The sequence below is a fragment of the Microcaecilia unicolor genome, chromosome 3, assembly GCF_901765095.1.
Source record: "Microcaecilia unicolor chromosome 3, aMicUni1.1, whole genome shotgun sequence".
Lineage (NCBI taxonomy): Eukaryota > Metazoa > Chordata > Amphibia > Gymnophiona > Siphonopidae > Microcaecilia > Microcaecilia unicolor.
In genome coordinates, this window is record NC_044033.1 from 141,338,013 (window position 1) to 141,357,238 (window position 19,226).

At 41.3% G+C, this 19,226-nt stretch overlaps 1 protein-coding gene across 3 annotated transcripts in view; it reads right to left on the minus strand.

The window, feature by feature from the left end:
• Positions 1-1,263: 1,263 nt before the first annotated feature.
• STRN (striatin) overlaps positions 1,264-19,226 on the minus strand; it is a 370,558-nt gene continuing 352,595 nt past the window's right edge. For all 3 annotated transcript variants that reach the window (XM_030196411.1, XM_030196410.1, XM_030196412.1), the window contains 3 exons: positions 16,180-16,290; positions 4,062-4,148; positions 1,264-3,964 (listed from right to left, as the gene is read on the minus strand). In XM_030196411.1, the coding sequence (XP_030052271.1) occupies positions 3,795-3,964; positions 4,062-4,148; positions 16,180-16,290 (368 nt within the window). In that variant the 3' untranslated portion in view covers positions 1,264-3,794. The remainder of the gene's footprint in view (positions 3,965-4,061; positions 4,149-16,179; positions 16,291-19,226) is intronic.

The window sequence follows — 19,226 nt, forward strand, 5'->3', positions numbered from 1 at the left end:
GGAAAACTCATTAAAAAAAAAAAGATTAAAATGCACCCATGGAGTTTTCCCATACCAGACACATTTAATACATAATGTTTACAATATATATATATATATTTATTTATATATAATATACATAACTTTTATAATTTTCAAATCTGTGCAATAACCTACCTCTTAAAAAAGAAAAGGGGTCAAAAGTCAAATACACAAATATTTCATAAGTTCAAGGTTTAGTTAAGGAAATAAACCTTTCATTAAATATGTGGAAGTTAATTATGAAAGCTAAATACATTAAGCTATTTGTAATAAGATTAGTGGCAATTACTGTCATGTTCTTATTAAACAGAAAAATACTAACACGGAAATATCTGTGCACATTCCAAGTAATGAAATATTTTAGAACGTTCAAATAGAACACAAGTTTAGTACGAGTGTGAAAATAAGGCTGGGCATATTTTCTGTATTTCACTTTAACAATGGAGCTCTTTACACCGTCATTTCCCAACCCTTTCCTGGAGGAGACACTGCCAGTCAGATTTTCAGGATACCACAATGAATATGCATGCCAGATTTCCATAATATAAGACTCCATAGTCACTGTGGCAATTCTGAAAACCCACATAGCTAGGTGTACCTCTTGGACAGTGTTGAGAAGCACTATTTTATAATATTCACACTTTAATTCTTCAAAATGAGACCTTTGATTATATGTGTTTGCTAGATGAATTCAAAACATATAATGGTTTATAAGCCACATTTTAGACAGAAACAAAAAAAGGCAAAGATCTGCCACAGAAATAGCAAACCAAAAGAAAAAAAAGCAGATAAAAAAAGACAAAAAAAATGGAACAGGAGGGTAACAGAAGTGGTTTATTAAAAGGTTACCCGACGTGGCCACGTTTCGCCCTCAGGCTGTGTCAGGGGTACAAAAAACTTATATAAGTGCTTCCCAAGCTTACTCAGCAGACTTCGCAATGCTATGTTGACTGGCAGCATAATGTACATTGTACCCATGGGCTTGTAACTGATTCTTTACAATGAAGATTCCCTAAGGAATTATGCTTTGAAAAATTAGTGGAACACAAGGTGAATGTATTCACAAGCAGTAGTGTACAACCCAACCAATCTGCCCCTGTGGTGGAGGGGGACCCACTTATAACTGCTCCTGTATATTCTAGGGGCCCTGAATTTCAAATTCTGACACTGATAACAAAGGTTTAAAACAATTTCCTATATTTACTTTATTGTCCTAGATTCAACCCTTCCCTTTTTTAAAAAAAATGTGATTAAAAATATGTTTGCTGTCATACTGGATGCATACTTTTAGACACAAATAAGAAAGGGGGATCTTTTTTCCTACAGGCACATGCACAGAAATGTTTGAAAACTGTCCTTCCCCAATATCAGCCTATATGAATTGCCTACTCAGCTTATATGTAGTGCCTAATGTCTTGCTGGTATGCTTGGAGTGTAACCTGTGTCCATCCCACCCCAAATTATGATTGCTTGAAATTATCTTACCTCTCATAGTCCCCTGAACTTCCAGAGTCTAATTTAAGGCTATTTGCAGACATGCCATGATATATTAAGTTACTTCAAAAACATACCTTGTCTGAAGAGCAAAATATGTATGTATATATGAAGTGAATATTTATTGCAACTAAAATGCAAACTGAACATGAGAGTAAAATACCAAATATTTAGGAATATATTCCAAATTCACAGTATTAAAAAATTTGAGAGAAGACATACAAGCCATTTTCCACAAGGAAAACCACCCATGAAATGTTAAGGTGAAGTCTCAAGCTCTGTTGGTTGATGAGAAAACAGTAATAAATTAACTTTCATTTTCTTTTCCAAGAAGCTAAGATTTTATTCCAAACACACTATAAAACCAGGCTCATTTTTGGATTTATTGCTATTTTCCTATCCACTGAGTCAAAAGTACTGATGATACTCTCCAAACTTTCACTTTGAACAGCAGTTTGCAAAAAATGGCCAGGTCTTATGTTCCCTACAACTGTTAATATTAAAGCTCAAGGTACCTGCTTCTCTCACATTTCAGTAGAAGAAGACATCTAGCAAACACTGACCAATGAGTTTGTTGCTCAAACAATAAACACAGCTTTTAAGAAATACAGAAAGCAATTGAGGAATTTTTGGAATAAGCTCTTTAGATACTTGGGAACAAGCTATGGAACTTAAAAATTAAATTTCATCTTTCATGTTTATGACTACAGAGTTGAACAAATCCATGTCAGCCTAATCAATAATAAAGAATCTATAGATCTGATAGAGATGATGTTTTGACTGCTACTGTGACTACATCATTTGCTTTCTCCAGCTTTACAAGGTTTGTGGGGATGAGAACCATGAGGAGTGAATATGGCTTACTATTTACTATACAGTCTGTCAAAGGGTATCAAGTATGTGAAAAGTAATTTTCAACATAAATCTGACCTGAAGTCAGAGAAAACACAAATGCAATAATATAGTATGTCTCATTTTCAGAAAGAGGCTCAACTACAGAAGAATGAGATTGTGGCAGCAGCTAAAATAAATTCACATCACCCACTAAGTACTTTATGAACAGCATGGGTGAAACCTCAAGAGCTGACCTCAAAGAAGTTTGCCCTTTCCTTTAAAACAAGTTTAGGCAACAATATCTTCACAACTAGTAAATGAGAATGACAGTTCTTCCACAATACACAGAAAAGACAGAAGCACGTTTTAGGCGTTACTGTGGCTTAAAATCAGACCAGAAATTGGGGTTTAAAAAAAGGTGCTAAAAAAGCTAAAATACATAAACCCAAAAGTCCTGCCTTAATGTCCTTAAGGAGTTAATTCAGGATCTCTAATAAAAATTTGTTTATTCAGACACATTTCTATAAGAATTCAGAGTACTTCTGGCTGGTACTGAAGGAAACAAAAATTTAAAATTATACTGGATATGAGTGACCACACAAGGTCTACACTGTGCATCCATTTCTAGTACTTAGCATGGAATGATAGAAAGTACTTTTCGTATCAGAATACATTCCCTTATATGCTGCCCTTCTATATTCTGTATTACTACCCACTTTTAAATGTGACTATATTGAAGTCCAGTATTCCAGCTCCTTCGTTAATACATTGGTCCTTTCAAAAATGTAATAAAATGTACAAATCACTTTGCAAACCAAATTTGTTTGGTATTACTGTATAGCATAATATATTTAAGAATTCATATTACTAAATTAAGGTTGCTATCTTTTTATAAAAAAATTAATGTTTTGAAATAATTTTCTGCTAGCAGTCATTTTTCGGCACCATCTTGCATTTACTGCCAACACTGTGAACAATGTTCCTGTAAGGCCAGTAATTGAGTACAAGGGTTCTTACCTGACATCTAGTACAGCTAACTCCTCCTTGAGTGAGAAAGGTGCACTAGAAAGTTTACCCATATTTCCTCCATTCCTCAACTATAGATTGACCTCTTTTTCTAACAAGAAGCAGCTACTCTCATCCAGGCCTGCCTGGACAAATATGCAAAACCTTTACAATAAATGCTGTCACCTTACGAAGACATCTGAAACAGAGTTAGCAGGCTCTTGGCTCCAGCTGAGTTCCCAGCACTCTCAACAAGCTGACATTTAGAAAACAGTAACCTGCAAAACTAAAATCAAAACAATGTTTACTGTACTGTCCTCCAAACCCCAGGCAGAACTAATGGGCACAAAAAGGACATGTTGGTCTTTGCCTTCTGTCTCCCATTTTAAGTGGCTAGTTGAATATATGAAGAACTAGATGTTGAAAACTGAAGCAGTGTGTCATACAAAGACTTTAGCCAGGGCATCTGCCCCTGCGCTGGCAATGAAACACTTTGATGGGTGGAATGCCACATCGTGAATGGATTCATCTGACTTTTTACGATGAGCTGTGAATTCTTGAATACAGGTCTTGCTTTCTAGGTTCCAAAGACGTACTGAACAGTCATGACCTAGACAGAAGGGAAAAAAAACCCAAAACCTATTGAAATATTTGTTTAAAAAAACAAAACGAAATACACAGTGACTATCACAGCACTAAGTACTTACTGCCAGACATCAAGTACAAGCCATTAGGATCAACTGCTAAACTTGTAACTGCATCTAAATGGGCTACCATCGAATGAATGAGTTTCCCTTAAAAACAAACAAACAAAAAAATTAGTTAATTGTACTGCAGAGTGCATTTTACTTTATGCACTTCATTTGTATTATTTGAGAAACTAGAAGTGGCCTAAATCTGTGAAGCTAGACAGCAATATGGAAGCACAAATTAATCTGAGAAAACTCACACACTGTATATAAGTGCAAACAGCAGCACCAAGAATACCTCTACTCATGGAGTGCAAAAATATACTTTCAACACAATAAGGTTACTTTACCTGTAACTGTTCTCCGAGGACACTAGTTCACTAGTCATTCTGGTGGGTGACATCAACCTGATAGTGATTAGTATGCAATCTTAAGAACTTTTCGCAGAAAAATCCTAAGGTTCTATTGAGTTTGCCTAATAGTACAATTGGGCTAGTAAACTCAGTTTTGTAAGAGAAGAATCAAAGGTTTGTGTGACCAGTGAACTGCTGCCTTCAGAGAACACTGTTTAAAGGTAAGAAAGAAAGACATAGAAACAAGAGAAAATATTATATGTACGTTTTTCTATTATAAGATGATTAGTGATAGGTGAGGTATAAATGGTTTAAATAAATAAATAAATTAAAACAAAAAATGTAAAACAATAGCAGATAAATACTATGGGCCTGATATTCAGCTAGTAGTGATCAGCGTTTTGCTGACTACCACCATCGCGAAACCTGGAAATTCAATGCAGGGTCATGTCTGGGCACCAGCAAATTTCCTTTGCTGGCTAACACAGAGCCAGTTAAGAGCACTTAACTTGCTATGGGTTACCCAAATAAAGATAGGCTTAGCTTTTATGCAGTTACCATGGCCGGTTAAGTTCTGAATACCAACATTTAACTGGCCAGATGATGACTCTGCCCCTGGAATACCCCCAAAATAGTCGGTTTTGAGTTTGGTGCTTACCAATTATTTTCAGCGGCATTAACTGATTAAGTGCTACTGAAAATGAATGGCTAGCCTCCAATACACAATTTAACCAGGCAGGAAACATTTCTGGCCAGTTAAATTGCATTGAATATTGACCCCTATATGGTCTATTCAGTTTGCCTACCCATACCATTTACTATCATTTCCTCTCCCTTAAAAAATTCTATGTGCTTCTCTAAAGGTTTCTTGATTTCAGATAGCCATCATCTCCACCAGGAAACTGTTCCATGAACCCACGCCCCCTTTCAGTAAAGTGGTATTTTCTTTGATTACTCCTACCCCCTTGTCCACATTCATTCTAGGACCTCCTCATTCTAGAGCTTCCTTTCAATTGAAAGACTTACTTCCTGTGCATTTATGCCACTCAGGTATTTAAATGTTTCTACTAAACCTCCCCTCTTCCACCTTTATTTTGAAATATATATATTATGATCTTTAATCTATCTTTATATGGGGTGGAGAAGTAGCCTAGTGGTAAGTGCAGCAGACTTTGATCCTGAGGAACTGGGTTCGATTCCCACTTCAGCTCCTTGTGACTCTAGGCAAGTCACTTAACCCTCCATTGCCCCAGGTACTATGTAAACTACTTTGAATGTAGTTGCAAAAAACGACAGAAAGACGGTATACAAAGTCCCATTTCCCTTCCCTTTATGACAAAGAATGCTGACCATAATAGTTATCACCTTTTGGACAGGCTGTATCCTATTTAGAATTGTACATAGTACTCTAAATGAGATCTCATCATAGACTTACAGAGGCACCATCACCACCGTTTTCCTGCTGGTCATTTTCCATATACACTTTTTGGCTTTTGCTTTCACTTTTTCTACCTGTTTGGCTATCATATATGATCACCCATATGTCCTGCTCTTCTTTCATGCAAAGAAGAGCTTTACCCCATATACTATACTAATCCACTGGGATTCTGCAGTAATTCTAGACCATTCTTCAAGCTTCACTAGATCCCTCGTCACATTATCCACACAACCAGGGAAGTCTGTTTTTGTGGCCTGTTACCAGGAGAAAAAAAATCTCTGCATGAATATAACAGTGCTAGGGTGTCCCTTTAACCAGCTTCTCCAAATGACACACTGATTACGATTTATAAACAAATTAATTCTCTACCTACGAAAAGTTATTCCATTATTACACTTCCTCTGTAGAAGTCTGTATGCTTGAAAATTTAACTGAGATTAAATAAAAATTCTACCAACAATAAAGAACGTGGATGCAGCAGCTCATAGGTTTGTTTGCTTTGTTTTGAGTGTACGGCGATGACGGCTGCGTCAGCAAGGGAAAATAGACTACCATAACTGGATTCAACTCTCTCTCTCCCACTCATACCATCATCTATCCACCTCTCCTCCAGATCTGGATGTCCTCCCCGCACGTACCTCCGATCACCCAGGTGGTCTAGTGACTTGCTTCAGGGCAGGAAAGGTACCCATGCTGCCACTTGAAGTCTCGGTGGCCATTTTAAACAAGTGGTGGTGAGAGGATCAGAGGCAGTGGGCAGGAAAGTATGGGGACCTTTCCTGCCCCAAAGCAAGCCACTAGACTACCTGGGTGGTCTGAGGTATGTACAGGGAGGGAAAGCAAAGCTCCGTTTGTTTTACGGTTCTGCGGGAACCCCACAGGACCCTTGGTCCATCCCCATGGGATCCCCAGGTATACACAGGATTCCCGCTATCCCCGTTCCCGTGCAGCTCTACTAGACATCCCTGTTGGTGTGGATAACATGAGGAAAGACCTAGCAAGACAAAGTCTGGAATTGCAGCTAAATGCTAAAAAAAGCAGGGTCATGCATTTGGCCTGCAAAAACCAGAGGGAACGGTACAGTTTAGGGGCTGAAGAACTTTTGTGCATGAAACAAGAGACTTGGGTGTGATCATATGTGATCATCTTAAGGTGGCCAAACAGGCAGAAAAGGCAATGGCGAAAGCTAGGACAGGGAAACAAATGGCCAGTAGGAAACAGGTGATGATGTCCCTGTATAAGACTCTGGTGAGGCCTCATTTAGAATACTGTGCTACAATTCTGGAGAATGCAAGAGATAAACAGAATGGAGTTAGTCCAGAGAGCGGCTACTAAAATGGCCAATGTCTTTGACATAGATCTCAATGTGTGTACTTTGGAAGAAAGGTGGGAGAGCAGAGGGATGTTTAAACACCCATGTGGCATAAATGCACAGGAGGCAAGTCTCTTTCAATTGAAAGGAAGCTCTAGATGATGGTGAAAGGGAACAGGTTCAGAAGTAATCTGAGGAAATACTTCTTCACAGAAAGGGTGGATAATTTGTTGAAGTACCTCCCGGTGCAGGTGGTGAAGATTAAAACTATTTGAATTGAATAAAGTTTGGGAAAAGCACATAAGATATCTAAGGGAGTAAAAGGTAGAGTAGATAGAATGGATGGGCAGACTGGAGAAGCCATATGGTATTTATCTGCCTTTATTTTTCTCTGTTTGTACCACCACCCTTTGTTGCCTTCAGCTCAATCAGTTTCTAGCCCCATTAGTCACTTTAGGGCCCATATCAAGGGCATTCAGTTTGCTTGTAACACACCTATGTGGAATTGTGTGAAAGGCTTTGCTAAAATCTAAGTACACCACATCTAGAACTCTCCCTCTGTCCTATAACAGAGTCTCTCAATACTATCTGGAAAGCATTCTAGATTGACTTAATCAAATGTTTCTTCATATAAAAATGACTTCTCTTCTGAGTAGACAAGCATTTTAAACAACTCACTGCAAAATACAGAATAAAGGGCAAAACAGTCTGTAATCCTGTCAGTTTTGTGAGTGTACTCATCTTTCCTTGTTCATTATTATTCCTAAAATTGTCAATATAGTACTCTAACAAAACTTCCTCCAAACAGGGTCAAGATACCAAGGATCTTTCCCTTGGTAAGAGAAACTATTTGAGCTCTTTACCTTCTCGAGAACCAATTCTGCCACAATCCATTGGTGAAAGAGCTGTGATTTATCAAATCTACAAGCTTTCTGGTTACATCACATCTATCTTCTTAACCAAAGGAGATACAAGGGAGATCTTAAACATTTTCTTCTGTTTCTCTCTCAAAATCGAGGACAGGAACTGAAGCAGGATCCTTAGGAGAATTACAAATCGGGAGAACATCCAACATCTGGGCCCTGTCTCTAACTCCTCCTCCAATTTAAAACTGATTAGCCCCAGTCATTCTAGTAATTTTATAAAGATGACATTTTCTGGAGGGGATCTGGTCTTAAACTGTTGAGCAGATGATTCTGAAGGGAGGCCTGTTGATGCATCTGCGCTCTATCTGTAACCCCTCAAACTCTCAGAACCAGAGTTATTTACTGGTGTAAACTAGTCTAATAGTCACAGCACCAAAGCAGTCTTCAGATAACCTGGGGGTGGGGGGTTTAGAATGCAATACACTGTGATGTAATAGGAAAGCATCTTTTCTCAATGCATCTCACTGTATATATGATGTAGCCTACAACACTGCAGATATTCTTTGGTGTACCGGTATGGATGGGATGTTGGCAAGTGCCTTAAACCTCAAGGATCTGTTAAACCAAATGTCAATCGTATAGTGGTTAGTACTCTGCAATGCTTCAGAATGAAGCAGCCTTAGGTTAAACTTTTGCTCAAAAATTTCTAATGCCACCACCACGTGGATTACAAAGAAGAGACGATACCTTCTGAGGTTACCTGAGGTGCTCTGGTTGCTGAGGTACTGCCATAGACCTTATGTGCACAACTCTCATTTAAGGGTTTAAAATTAGTACTGAAGGCATGGCTCTTTACTCAGGCTTTTGACCCGTCTTAGGTTATATACTCTCTGGGGTTGGCCACTGTTGCCCTGCTGATCCCCCTCCACTCCCGTTTTTACCTTCTTCTTCTTCCATTTTTTAATTCCTCCTTTTACCTGCCTTTTGCCCCCCTCCTTTCTCCCCCATCTTCTTCCATTTTTTTATTTCCCCTTTTTACCCGTCCTTTGCCCCACCCTATCCTTAACATAACTTTTAGGTGTACATATTTCTTGCTTGTTTATCTTTCCTATCAACTTGTTGAAGTTTCTTTCCTTCTTTCTGTTTGATTATTGTAAACTGCCGACACCTGCCAGTTAGCCTAGGCAGTATAACAAATCTCTTATAAACTATAAATTATATGTGGGCTCTTTGGGATGTTCCTACTGAGAAAGCCCAAAGTCATAATTTGATAGCTCCCTGATACAAGAAGAAAGAGCCCATTCCTTTCCACTTATTAAAGCAGAACATTGCCACCTAGTTGTCTGAACTATGCCATTTTGGTTAGCCACTTGGTTCCTGAAAATCTTCAAGAGTAACAGATTGCCCTTAAATCCAATAGGTTGATATGCAATCAATCTTCTTTCCCAGAATAAGGGACTCAGTGTGAACTCAGTCTAGATGGGCTCCCCAGCCCAGGCTTGATACATTTATAATTAAAAATGGTTAATGTGGATGAATTTGGAAGGACATGCCCTTGATCAAACAAGAATGAGAAAGCCATGAGCACAGGGAAAGCCTGAGCTTTATGCCAATACTGAAATCCACCTTCTTTGTCATGTGCATAGTTCAACTATGTTTCCTCGCTTCTCTATCAGCACCACTGGCTTCCTATTGCTTTTCCTTGTGACTCTGGGCAAGTCACTTAACCCTCCATTGCACCTGTTACAAAATAAGTACCTGAATATATGTAAACCGCTTTGAATGTAGTTGATATACCGCCTTGCTGAGGTTTTTGCAAGCCATTTTCCTTCTCTTTTTCAAATTCAACAAAAGAGTGAAGGTGAAATTTGAGTGGACAGACAGAAAAAGAAAAAAAGAGGAAATATGTAAGAGGCAGACAGAGAGGGAATGAAAGAAGACAGGAGGAAAGTGGAGAAAGGACAGATAGCACCAACTGGAAAGAGTAAGGGAAAGGAAAATGGGACTTGATATACCGCCTTTCTGAGGTTTTTGCAACTACATTCAAAGTGGTTTACATATATTCAGGTACTTATTTTGTACCAGGGGCAATGGAGGGTTAAGTGACTTGCCCAGAGTCACAAGGAGCTGCAGTGGGAATTGAACTCAGTTCCCAGGGATCAAAGTCCACTGCACTAACCACTAGGCTACTCCTCTACTCCACAGAAGACAGACAGGAAAGCAGAAACTGAGACCAATGTGATCAGAAAAATAAATGCCCAGACAACAAAGGCAGAAACAAGTGTTTTATTTGGAACGTTAGGAAATGTGCATCACAGATGTCTTTGCATTTTGTTCAGTACAAGAGGAAATGCATTTGTTTTTATTTCTGCCATGTTGTGGTCTGTGTCTAGTTTGACTTCTTGGTGTTCCTAAGTTCAGCTTTTGTCTTCATATATTTCTATTTCTAATTTATAGTCCCTTGTTCTGTATATAATGAGGGTTCATCTGTTTTTTATGTGACTGAGGTGTGATATTCTGTTTACATACAGTTTCCGTGTAGCAGTCGCATTTATTCTATCAGTAGTAGGTGTACTGGTGTTCTAGAGCCTATTCTTAAGTATGGTTCATGCTGCTTGAATCAAAGCAATCGGTGCTATTGTAGTATGGTAGGCTTGCTACCTGCATGTTGAGATCGGACTTTTTCGGGCCTTGGATTATTTCACAATGTGCCTGGTAGTGGCAAGATTTGTTGCTATTATTCAGCTGACATCAGAATCAGAACATTTTTTTGTACTGTAACTTCAATGAAGGAATATGCCAGTTCTGATTAGAACCTATTATTATGGGATGAACGGAGATATGGTTTTTGTGGAAGCAGAGCACGTTTACATTTCATTGATAAGAACTGCCATAATAAGTCAGACCAAAGGTCCGTAAGGGTCATTTATGCAGTGTCTCACATATATAAGCATTGCCCATCAGGTATAACCCAACTGCTCTAATGAGAATGTCATTACATGATCAGGGATGAAAAAAATCATCTGACATTAATGCAGAAAATGAAGACCTAGGACAAGTTACATCCTCAAGGGAACTACTGTGAAAGCGAAGATACTTACCTGTAGCAGGTATTTTCCGAGGACAGCAGGTTGATTGTTCTCATATGTGGGTCAACGTCCGCGTTGGCCCAGGAATCGGATTGCATTTTTCAAGCAAAATATAAAAATAGTTTTGACAGAGTCTTCTGGCGTGCATGCGTGGACTGATTCCCCCCGTCGTGAACGCGTTCCTTCAGTTAAATCAAAAAGCACAAAAGGAAGCAAATAACTCCAAAGGGGAGGTGGGCGGGTTTGTGAGAACAATCAGCCTGCTGTTCTCGGAGAATACCTGCTACAGGTATCTTCGCTTTCTCCAAGGACAAGCAGGCTGCTTGATCTCACATGTGGGGTATCCCTAGCAACCAGGCTCACCCAAAACAACAAACATTGGTCAATTGGGCCTTGCAACGGCGAGGACATAACTTAGATTGACCTGAAACCATAAACAACTAACTGAGAGTGCAGCCTGGAACAGAACAAAAATGGGTCTAGGGGGGTGGAGTTGGATTCTAAACCCCAAACAGATTCTGCAGCACTGACTGCCCAAACCGACTGTCACGTCGGGTATCCTGCTGAAGGCAGTAGTGACATGTGAATGTGTGGACTGATGACCACGTTGCAGCCTTGCAAATCTCTTCAATGGAGGCTGACTTTAAGTGAGCTACTGACGCTGCCATGGCTCTAACATTATGAGCCGTGACATGGCCCTCTACAGTCAGCCCAGCTTGGGCATAAGTGAAGGAAATGCAATCAGTTAGCCAATTTGAGATTGTGCGTTTTCCGATGGCGACTCCCCTCCTGTTGGGATCGAAAGAAACAAACAATTGGGCGGGCTGTCTGAAGGGCTTTCTCCACTCCACGTAAAAGGCCAATGCTCTCTTGCAGTCCAAAGTACGCAAACTGCTTTCGCCAGGGCGGGTATGAGGACGGGGAAAGAATGTCGGCAAGACAACTGACTGGTTCAGATGGAACTCCGACACCACCTTTGGCAGGAACTTAGGGTGCATGCGGAGTACTACTCTGTTGTGATGAAATTTGATATAAGGTGCATGTACTATCAAGGCCTGAAGCTCACTGACCCTACGAACTGAAGTAACAGCCACCAAGAAAATGACCTCCCAGGTCAAGTACTTCAGATGGCAGGTATTCAGTGGTTCAAAAGGAGCTTTCATCAGCTGAGTGAGAACGAAGTTGAGATCCCATGACACTGGTGAAGGTTTGAAAGGGGGCTTTGACAACAGCAAACCTCTCATGAAGCGAACAACTAAAGGCTGTCCAGAGATAGGCTTACCCTCTACACGACAATGAAAAGCACTAATCGCATTATGATGAACTCTTACGGAGTTGGTCTTGAGACCAGGCTCTGACAAGTGTAGAAGGTATTCAAGCAGGGTCTGTGTAGGACAAGAAAGAGGACCTAGGGCCTTGCTGTCACACCAGACAACTTCCACCATTTGAAAGAGTACCTCTTTGTGGAATCTTTTCTGGAAGCAAGCAAGATTCAGGAGACACCCTCTGAAAGACCCAAGGAGGCGAATTCTAAGCTCTCAACATCCAGGCCGTGAGAGCCAGAGACTGGAGGTTGGGATGTACAAATGACCCCTCGTTCTGAGTGATGAGGGTTGGAAAACACTCCAATCTCCACGGTTCTTTGGAGGACAACTCCAGAAGAAGAGGGTACCAAAACTGATGCAGCCAGAAGGGTGCAATCAGGATCATTGTTCCGCGGTCTTGCTTGAGTTTCAGTAAAGTCTTCCCTACTAGAAGTATGGGAGGATACGCATACAGAAGGCCTGTCCCCCAATGTAGGAGAAAGGCATCTTATGCTAGTCTGTCATGGGCCTGAAGCCTAGAACAGAACTGAGGGACCTTGTGATTGATCTAAGTGGCAAAAAGATCCACCGAGGGGGTGCCCCACGCTCGGAAGATCTTGCGGACTACGCCCATGTTCAGTAACCACTCGTGAGGTCGCAATATCCTGCTCAATCTGTCGGCCAGACTGTTGTTTACGCCTGCCAGATAAGTGGCTTGGAGAAACATGCCGTGATGGCGAGCCCAAAGCCACATCTGGACGGCTTCCTGACACAGAGGGTGAGATCCGGTGCCCCCCTGCTTGTTGGTGTAAAACATGGCAACCTGATTGTCTGTCTGAATTAAGATTACTCGGTTGGATAGCCAATCTCTGAAAGCCTTTAGAGCGTTCCAGATCTTTCTTAATTCCAGGAGGTTGATCTGCAGACCTTTTTCCTGAAAGGACCAGGCTCCCTGAGTGTGGAGCCCATCTACATGAGCTCCCCACCCCAGGAGAGATGCATCCGTCGTCAGCACTTTTTGTGGCTGAGGAAGTTGGAATGGTTGCCCCATGGTCAAATTGGATCGAATCGTCCACCACGGAAGAGAATTCTGAAAGTCGGTGGACAGTTGGATTACATCCTCTAGATCCCCCGCAGCTTGAAACCACTGGGAAGCCAGAGTCCATTGAGCTGATCTCATATGTAGACGTGCCATGGGTGTTACATGAACTGTGGAGGCCATGTGCCCCAGAAGTCTCAACATCTGCTGAGACGCTCGAACCATGGACACCAGGGACAGAAGGTTGTACGCCCTTGCCTTAGGGAGATAAGCTCGAGCTGTCTGAGTGTTCAGCAGAGCTCCAATGAACTCCAATTTTTGGACTGGGATCAGATGGGACTAGAGATAATTTATGACGAACCCCAGTAGCTCCAGCACCTGAATAGTCAATTCACATGGACTCCAGAGCACCCTCCTCTGAGGTGCTCTTCACCAGCCAATCACTGAGATAAGGAAACTCCCAGTCTGCGTAGCGACGCTGCGATTACAGCTAGGCATTTGGTAAACACTCTGGGTGCACACGCCAGGACAAAAGCAGTACACGTTACTGAAAGTGTTGTGTTCCCAGCCAAAATCAAAGATGATTCCTGTGAGCTGGAAGTATTGAGATGTGTGTGTAAGCATCCTTTAAGTCCAGAGAGCATAGCCAATCGTTTTCCTGAATCATGGGAAGAAGGGTGCCCAGGGAAACCATCCTGAACTTTTCTCGGAGAAGAAATTTGTTCAGGGCCCTTAGATCTAGGATGGGACGCATCCCCCCTGTTTTCTTTTGCACAAGGAAGTACCTGGAATAGAATCCCAGCCCTTCTTTCCCTGGTGGAATGGGTTCGACCGCTTGGGCCTGCAGAAGGGCGGAGAGTTCCTCTGCAAGTACCTGCTTGTGCTGGGAGCTGAAGGACTGAGCTCCCGGTGGGCAATCTGGAGGCTTGGAGTCCAGATTGAGAGTGTATCCTAACTGGACAATTTGAAGAACCCACAGGTCGGAGGTTATAACAGGCCACCTTTGGTGAAAAAACATTAACCTTCCTCCAACCGGCAAGTCGTCCAGTACGAACACGTTTACTGAGGCTATGCTGAACTGGAGCCAGTCAAAAGCCCATCCCTTGCTTTTGCTGGAGAGCCACAGTGGCCTTAGGCTCACGCTGTTGACGAGAACGAGCGCGCTAGGACTGAGCCTGGGCAGGCTGCCGAGAAGCCTAGCGTAGGAATAGGGAGTACTCCTCTTCCCTCCAAAAAACCTCCTAGATGAGGAGGTAGTAACAGAAGACGCCCGGCGGGAGAGAGAATCCAAAGCATCATTGTGCTTCTTGATCTGGTCAACTAGATCCTCTACTTTCTCATCAAAAAGGTTATCCCCCCCGGCAAGGAACATCTGTCATCCACTGCTGGACCGAATGATCCATGTCAGAGACATGCAGCCATTAGAGTCTGCGCATCACTATACCTTGGGCAGCAATCCTGGATGTTACATCAAAAGAGTCAAATGTACCACTGGCCAGGAATTTTCGACACGCCTTCTGCTGCCTGACCACCTGGCGAAAAGGCTCTGCCTGCTCCGGAGGGAGTGCATCAATCAAGCTGGACAGTTGCCTCACCGAGTTCCGCAAGTGGACGCTCGTGAAGAGCTGGTATGTCTGGATCTTGGCAGCGAGCATAGCGGCCTGATACATCTTCCTCCCAAAAGAGTCCAAGATTCTAGATTCTCTGCCTTGGGGCGCCGAGGCATAGTCCCTAGTGCTCTTGGCTCTTTTGAGGGCGGAGTCCACCACCATGGAATTGTGAGGTAGCTGAGACCTCATCAATCCAGGCTCACTGTGGATCCGATATTGGGATTCAGCTTTTTTCGGGATCACGGGATTAGACAGAGGGAACGACCAGTTTCGCATAAGGACTTCCTTCAGTACGTTAGGCAAAGGAGCCGTTGCAGCCTCTCTAGGCGGAGAAGGATAATCCAGGACCTCAAGCACCTCAGCCCTGGGCTCATCCTCTACCTCCATAGGGAAGGGAATAGCCGCAGCCATTTCCTGGACAAAAGAGGTAAAGGATAGACTCTTCGGAGGAGAAAGTCTCCTTTCTGGTGGAGGGGAAGGTTCAGAGGGAATCCCATAGGACTCGTCAGAAGAAAAGTACCTGGGATCTTCCTCTTCCTCCCACGAACGCTCATCTTCAGTATCGGACAAGACATCCCTCAGAGCAGTCCGAAACTGAGACTGCCTCGATGCCGAAAGATGTCTTCGATGGCGGTTACGAGAAGTCGACGCCCACCTGGACTCCGGTGAAGCTTCCTCCATTTCTTCAAATCTGTGTCTGGACAGATTAATGAGTTAAAGCAGTCCTAGGTCTTTTCCATCCTGCAACGGCTGAATACTAGTAGTGGCAAGCAACTTAAATGAACTAGAAAACATTCATGAAAGGTCAAAGTCATTCAAAAATGTACCTACTGCTCTGTTAGGGTTCTAATTAAGATTGCCAAATTGGCCAAGGTTATCTTGGAGATGAAGCTACAACTCATAATAGATTGTGTTGGTCTAAGCCTTAAACACAACAGTATTTCCTTTATGTCCACATCTATGGAAAAAATGTAACACCAGTATGTATGAAAACCAGAAAAGAAGGCAAACACAGATGTAAACAATTTAATGACTAGAGATTTTTTTTAATGGTAAAAACAAATCTATGTTTTCTGTACAACTATGCTAACTATAGCTGTTTAGTATTTTGTAAAGGATTTTTACCTGTTGTATTGTCATAGAACTTGATGTGTCTGTCTTCATGGGCTGTGATACTGATTGGAAGAGTTGGATGGCTGATTACTCTATTTATCTGGCAGGATGAGCTGTTGATTCCTTACACAAAAGCAAACAGAACAAATTACATGATGAGTTTCATCAGCTTAACCTTTTTATTGCTCATTATAAAAGGGCAGATTGTCTAAAATAAAAGTTTTTAAACTATAGCAATTCATTTATTAGGATTTATTTACCGCCTTTTTGAAATAATTCACTCAAGGAATTCACAGCATGAATAAGTCAAACATAAGCAATAGACATTATAACTGATGGGCTTAGTTCATAAACCCGCTAAGTTCATATTAGTTCCATTAAAATTAGCGGGTTTATGAAATAAGCCCTTCAATTGTTCAAATATAACTTTAGACTTTCTTTTAAAATAATAACATGGCCTAGTTTTCTCGAACTATTAATTTATTGACAATTATATCTTGAAGCAGAAAGAAATGCAACTATTTATTATTTTTTTTTTATATTACATTTTTGACATACTGCCTTTCTGTGGTACAACCAAAGTGGTTTACATATTACATACAAGTGCTTTCTCTGTCCCTAGTAGGCTCACAATCTAGGTTTTGACCTGAGGCAATAGAGGGTTACTAGTAGAACTATGAATGCATCCACACAAATGTCATGTGCCAGAAATGCTAGTAATAAGCTGAAAAAATGCTTAACTATCGCAGTCTTATTCAAATGCGATATCAAGAAAATAAACTGCACTTTTTCTCTTATTGAAAATGGAGAAAGCAACCTCAGTAATCAAAGCATGGCAACAGTACAATACTTATATTCAATGCCAGCATTAACTTGATTCCGTTCTTATCATTGGTCTGGAAACTCCACTTGCGTGCAAGGTAAATGCTCTAAATGGGAGTTATATGTATCCCATTGAGGTAATCTTAGGCAATTACTTGAATAATAATGTTAATTAGCTTTAACAACTTCGTCCAACGGGGCTTACCATTTCACTATTGCGATTAGCTTCCTCAGGGGGCCAAGTAACTATCAGCAAGTCACACTGCCTTAAGCGTTGACGTCCATGGCTTCCAAGTATCTTGGAAGCTATGGACGTCAACGCTTAAGGCAGTGTGACTTGCTGATAGTTACTTGGCCCCCTGAGGACACCACCTTGTAGTGGTGGAGGGGCTTCTGTGTTTCAATGACTCAGAGGGCTATGCTGAAGGGTTACCCATATCGGACAGGCCTCTGAGGAGAAACCAGACAAAGAGTGTCCCAAACTGGGAGAGTGGTGGGATGGTGACCTGGAGTTTGTATGCCCAATGGCCCAGCTGCCCTCTGAGGTTTTGTCTTCTTTATGTAAATTTCCTCTCTGTAATTGCATTTTCCTTAACTGAGAGGAAGGGAACAACCAGTGGTCAGCCGCTGATGGCCAGCTTCTTGTCCCCTGAGCAGCAAGTGCGGGACCGCTGCGCATCGAAATGCTCACAGATTAAAAGGCTGACGAGTCCTTTGATTAGTGCCGGCGAAGGAGCGTCGACGCTCTTGGACTTGGAAAAACAACTCCATCACTCCCAAATTATTCAACCACCACGTCCAAAGGAGTGAAGGAGTGAGTTAGAGGCATATGCTGAAACGGAGGACGTTTACAGTAGAACCCGAATCAGCGGAACCGCTCCTAAACACCTCAAGAGAAATCATCTTGGGAGTTTTTGGCTTCCGTGAAGGTTACATTGAATACCATCTGGAAGGCACTTCGGGACCTAACGGCGGTAGAAAATAACTTTGTTTCACATATGATCTTATTGGAGAGTTGCATTGACAATTTGACTGAACCCTCTGAGAGTGAAAAAATTGATATGACAGATGAAGTTCTGTACAAGCAAGAAGTGGTTATGATCTTGAAAATGATAATGGACCAGAAACTTTGAATAATAAGGCGGATGTTTTTGTGGATGATTAATGTCAAGATTATTGTTTTTCCCAGAGTTCCAGGTATGACTCCTAAAGTTTTCCTCAGAAATATTTCCTTAATTATTACTTCGAAAGGAGTGAAGCCTGTAAAAACTGGGATTGCTTTAATCAGTGGGATTTGAATTAGAGACTTGAGTATATGTATCGTTTAAATAATTTCTGGTTTTTAAAATAGAGAGAATGTAATCAGATGTATTATTTCTAACTGAAACCTGGATAACAAGTATGTTCTCAATGAAACGAATTGACTGTACGCCATATTTGGTCTTGAGGAAGCCAACCAGATGATCAATGTGGGATAATGAATTAGATGAGTAATATCTGGGGATAATCAGGTTAATACCATGTTTTCTTTTTTCTGTATACTGTTTAATTGATCTCCTTGTCTTATTTCACTCTCCCTATTTTTCTTTACTTTGTGGTCTAAGAAAGAGAAAGAATGTATATAATCCATATATCTAGTTGGGATTGTTTTCTTCTTATATTGTATTAATGTGCAATCATCTGTGTATTACTGTTTGCAAGTGATCCTTGTAAAATGAAAAATTATAAATAAATGATTAAAAAAAATAGTTTCCACTATTTTGCCGGGCACTGACATCAAGCTTACTCGTCTATAATTTCCCAGATCACCCCTAGAACTCTCTTAAAAAATCGGCATCTCATTGGCCACCCTCCAAATTTTTAGGTACTATGGACGGTTTTAATGACATGTTACATATTACTAACAGTAGATCAGCAATTTCATACTCGAGTTCTTTGAGTATCCTTGGATGTATGCCATCCGGTCCAGGTGATTTACTACTGTTTAATTTGTCAATTTGGCTCAGTACATCTCCCAGGTTCATCGAGATTTCTTTCAGTTCCTCTGCATCATCACCCCTCAAAACCAATTCCGGTACAGGCAGATTTCTTACATCTTCTTCCGTAAAGACAGAAGCGAATAATTCATTCAGTTTCTCCGCTATGCCCGTCCTCCCTGAGCGCCCCTTTTGCTCCTTTGTGATCTAATGGTGTCACGGATTCCCTCGCAGGCTTTCTGCTTTTTATGTACCTGAAAA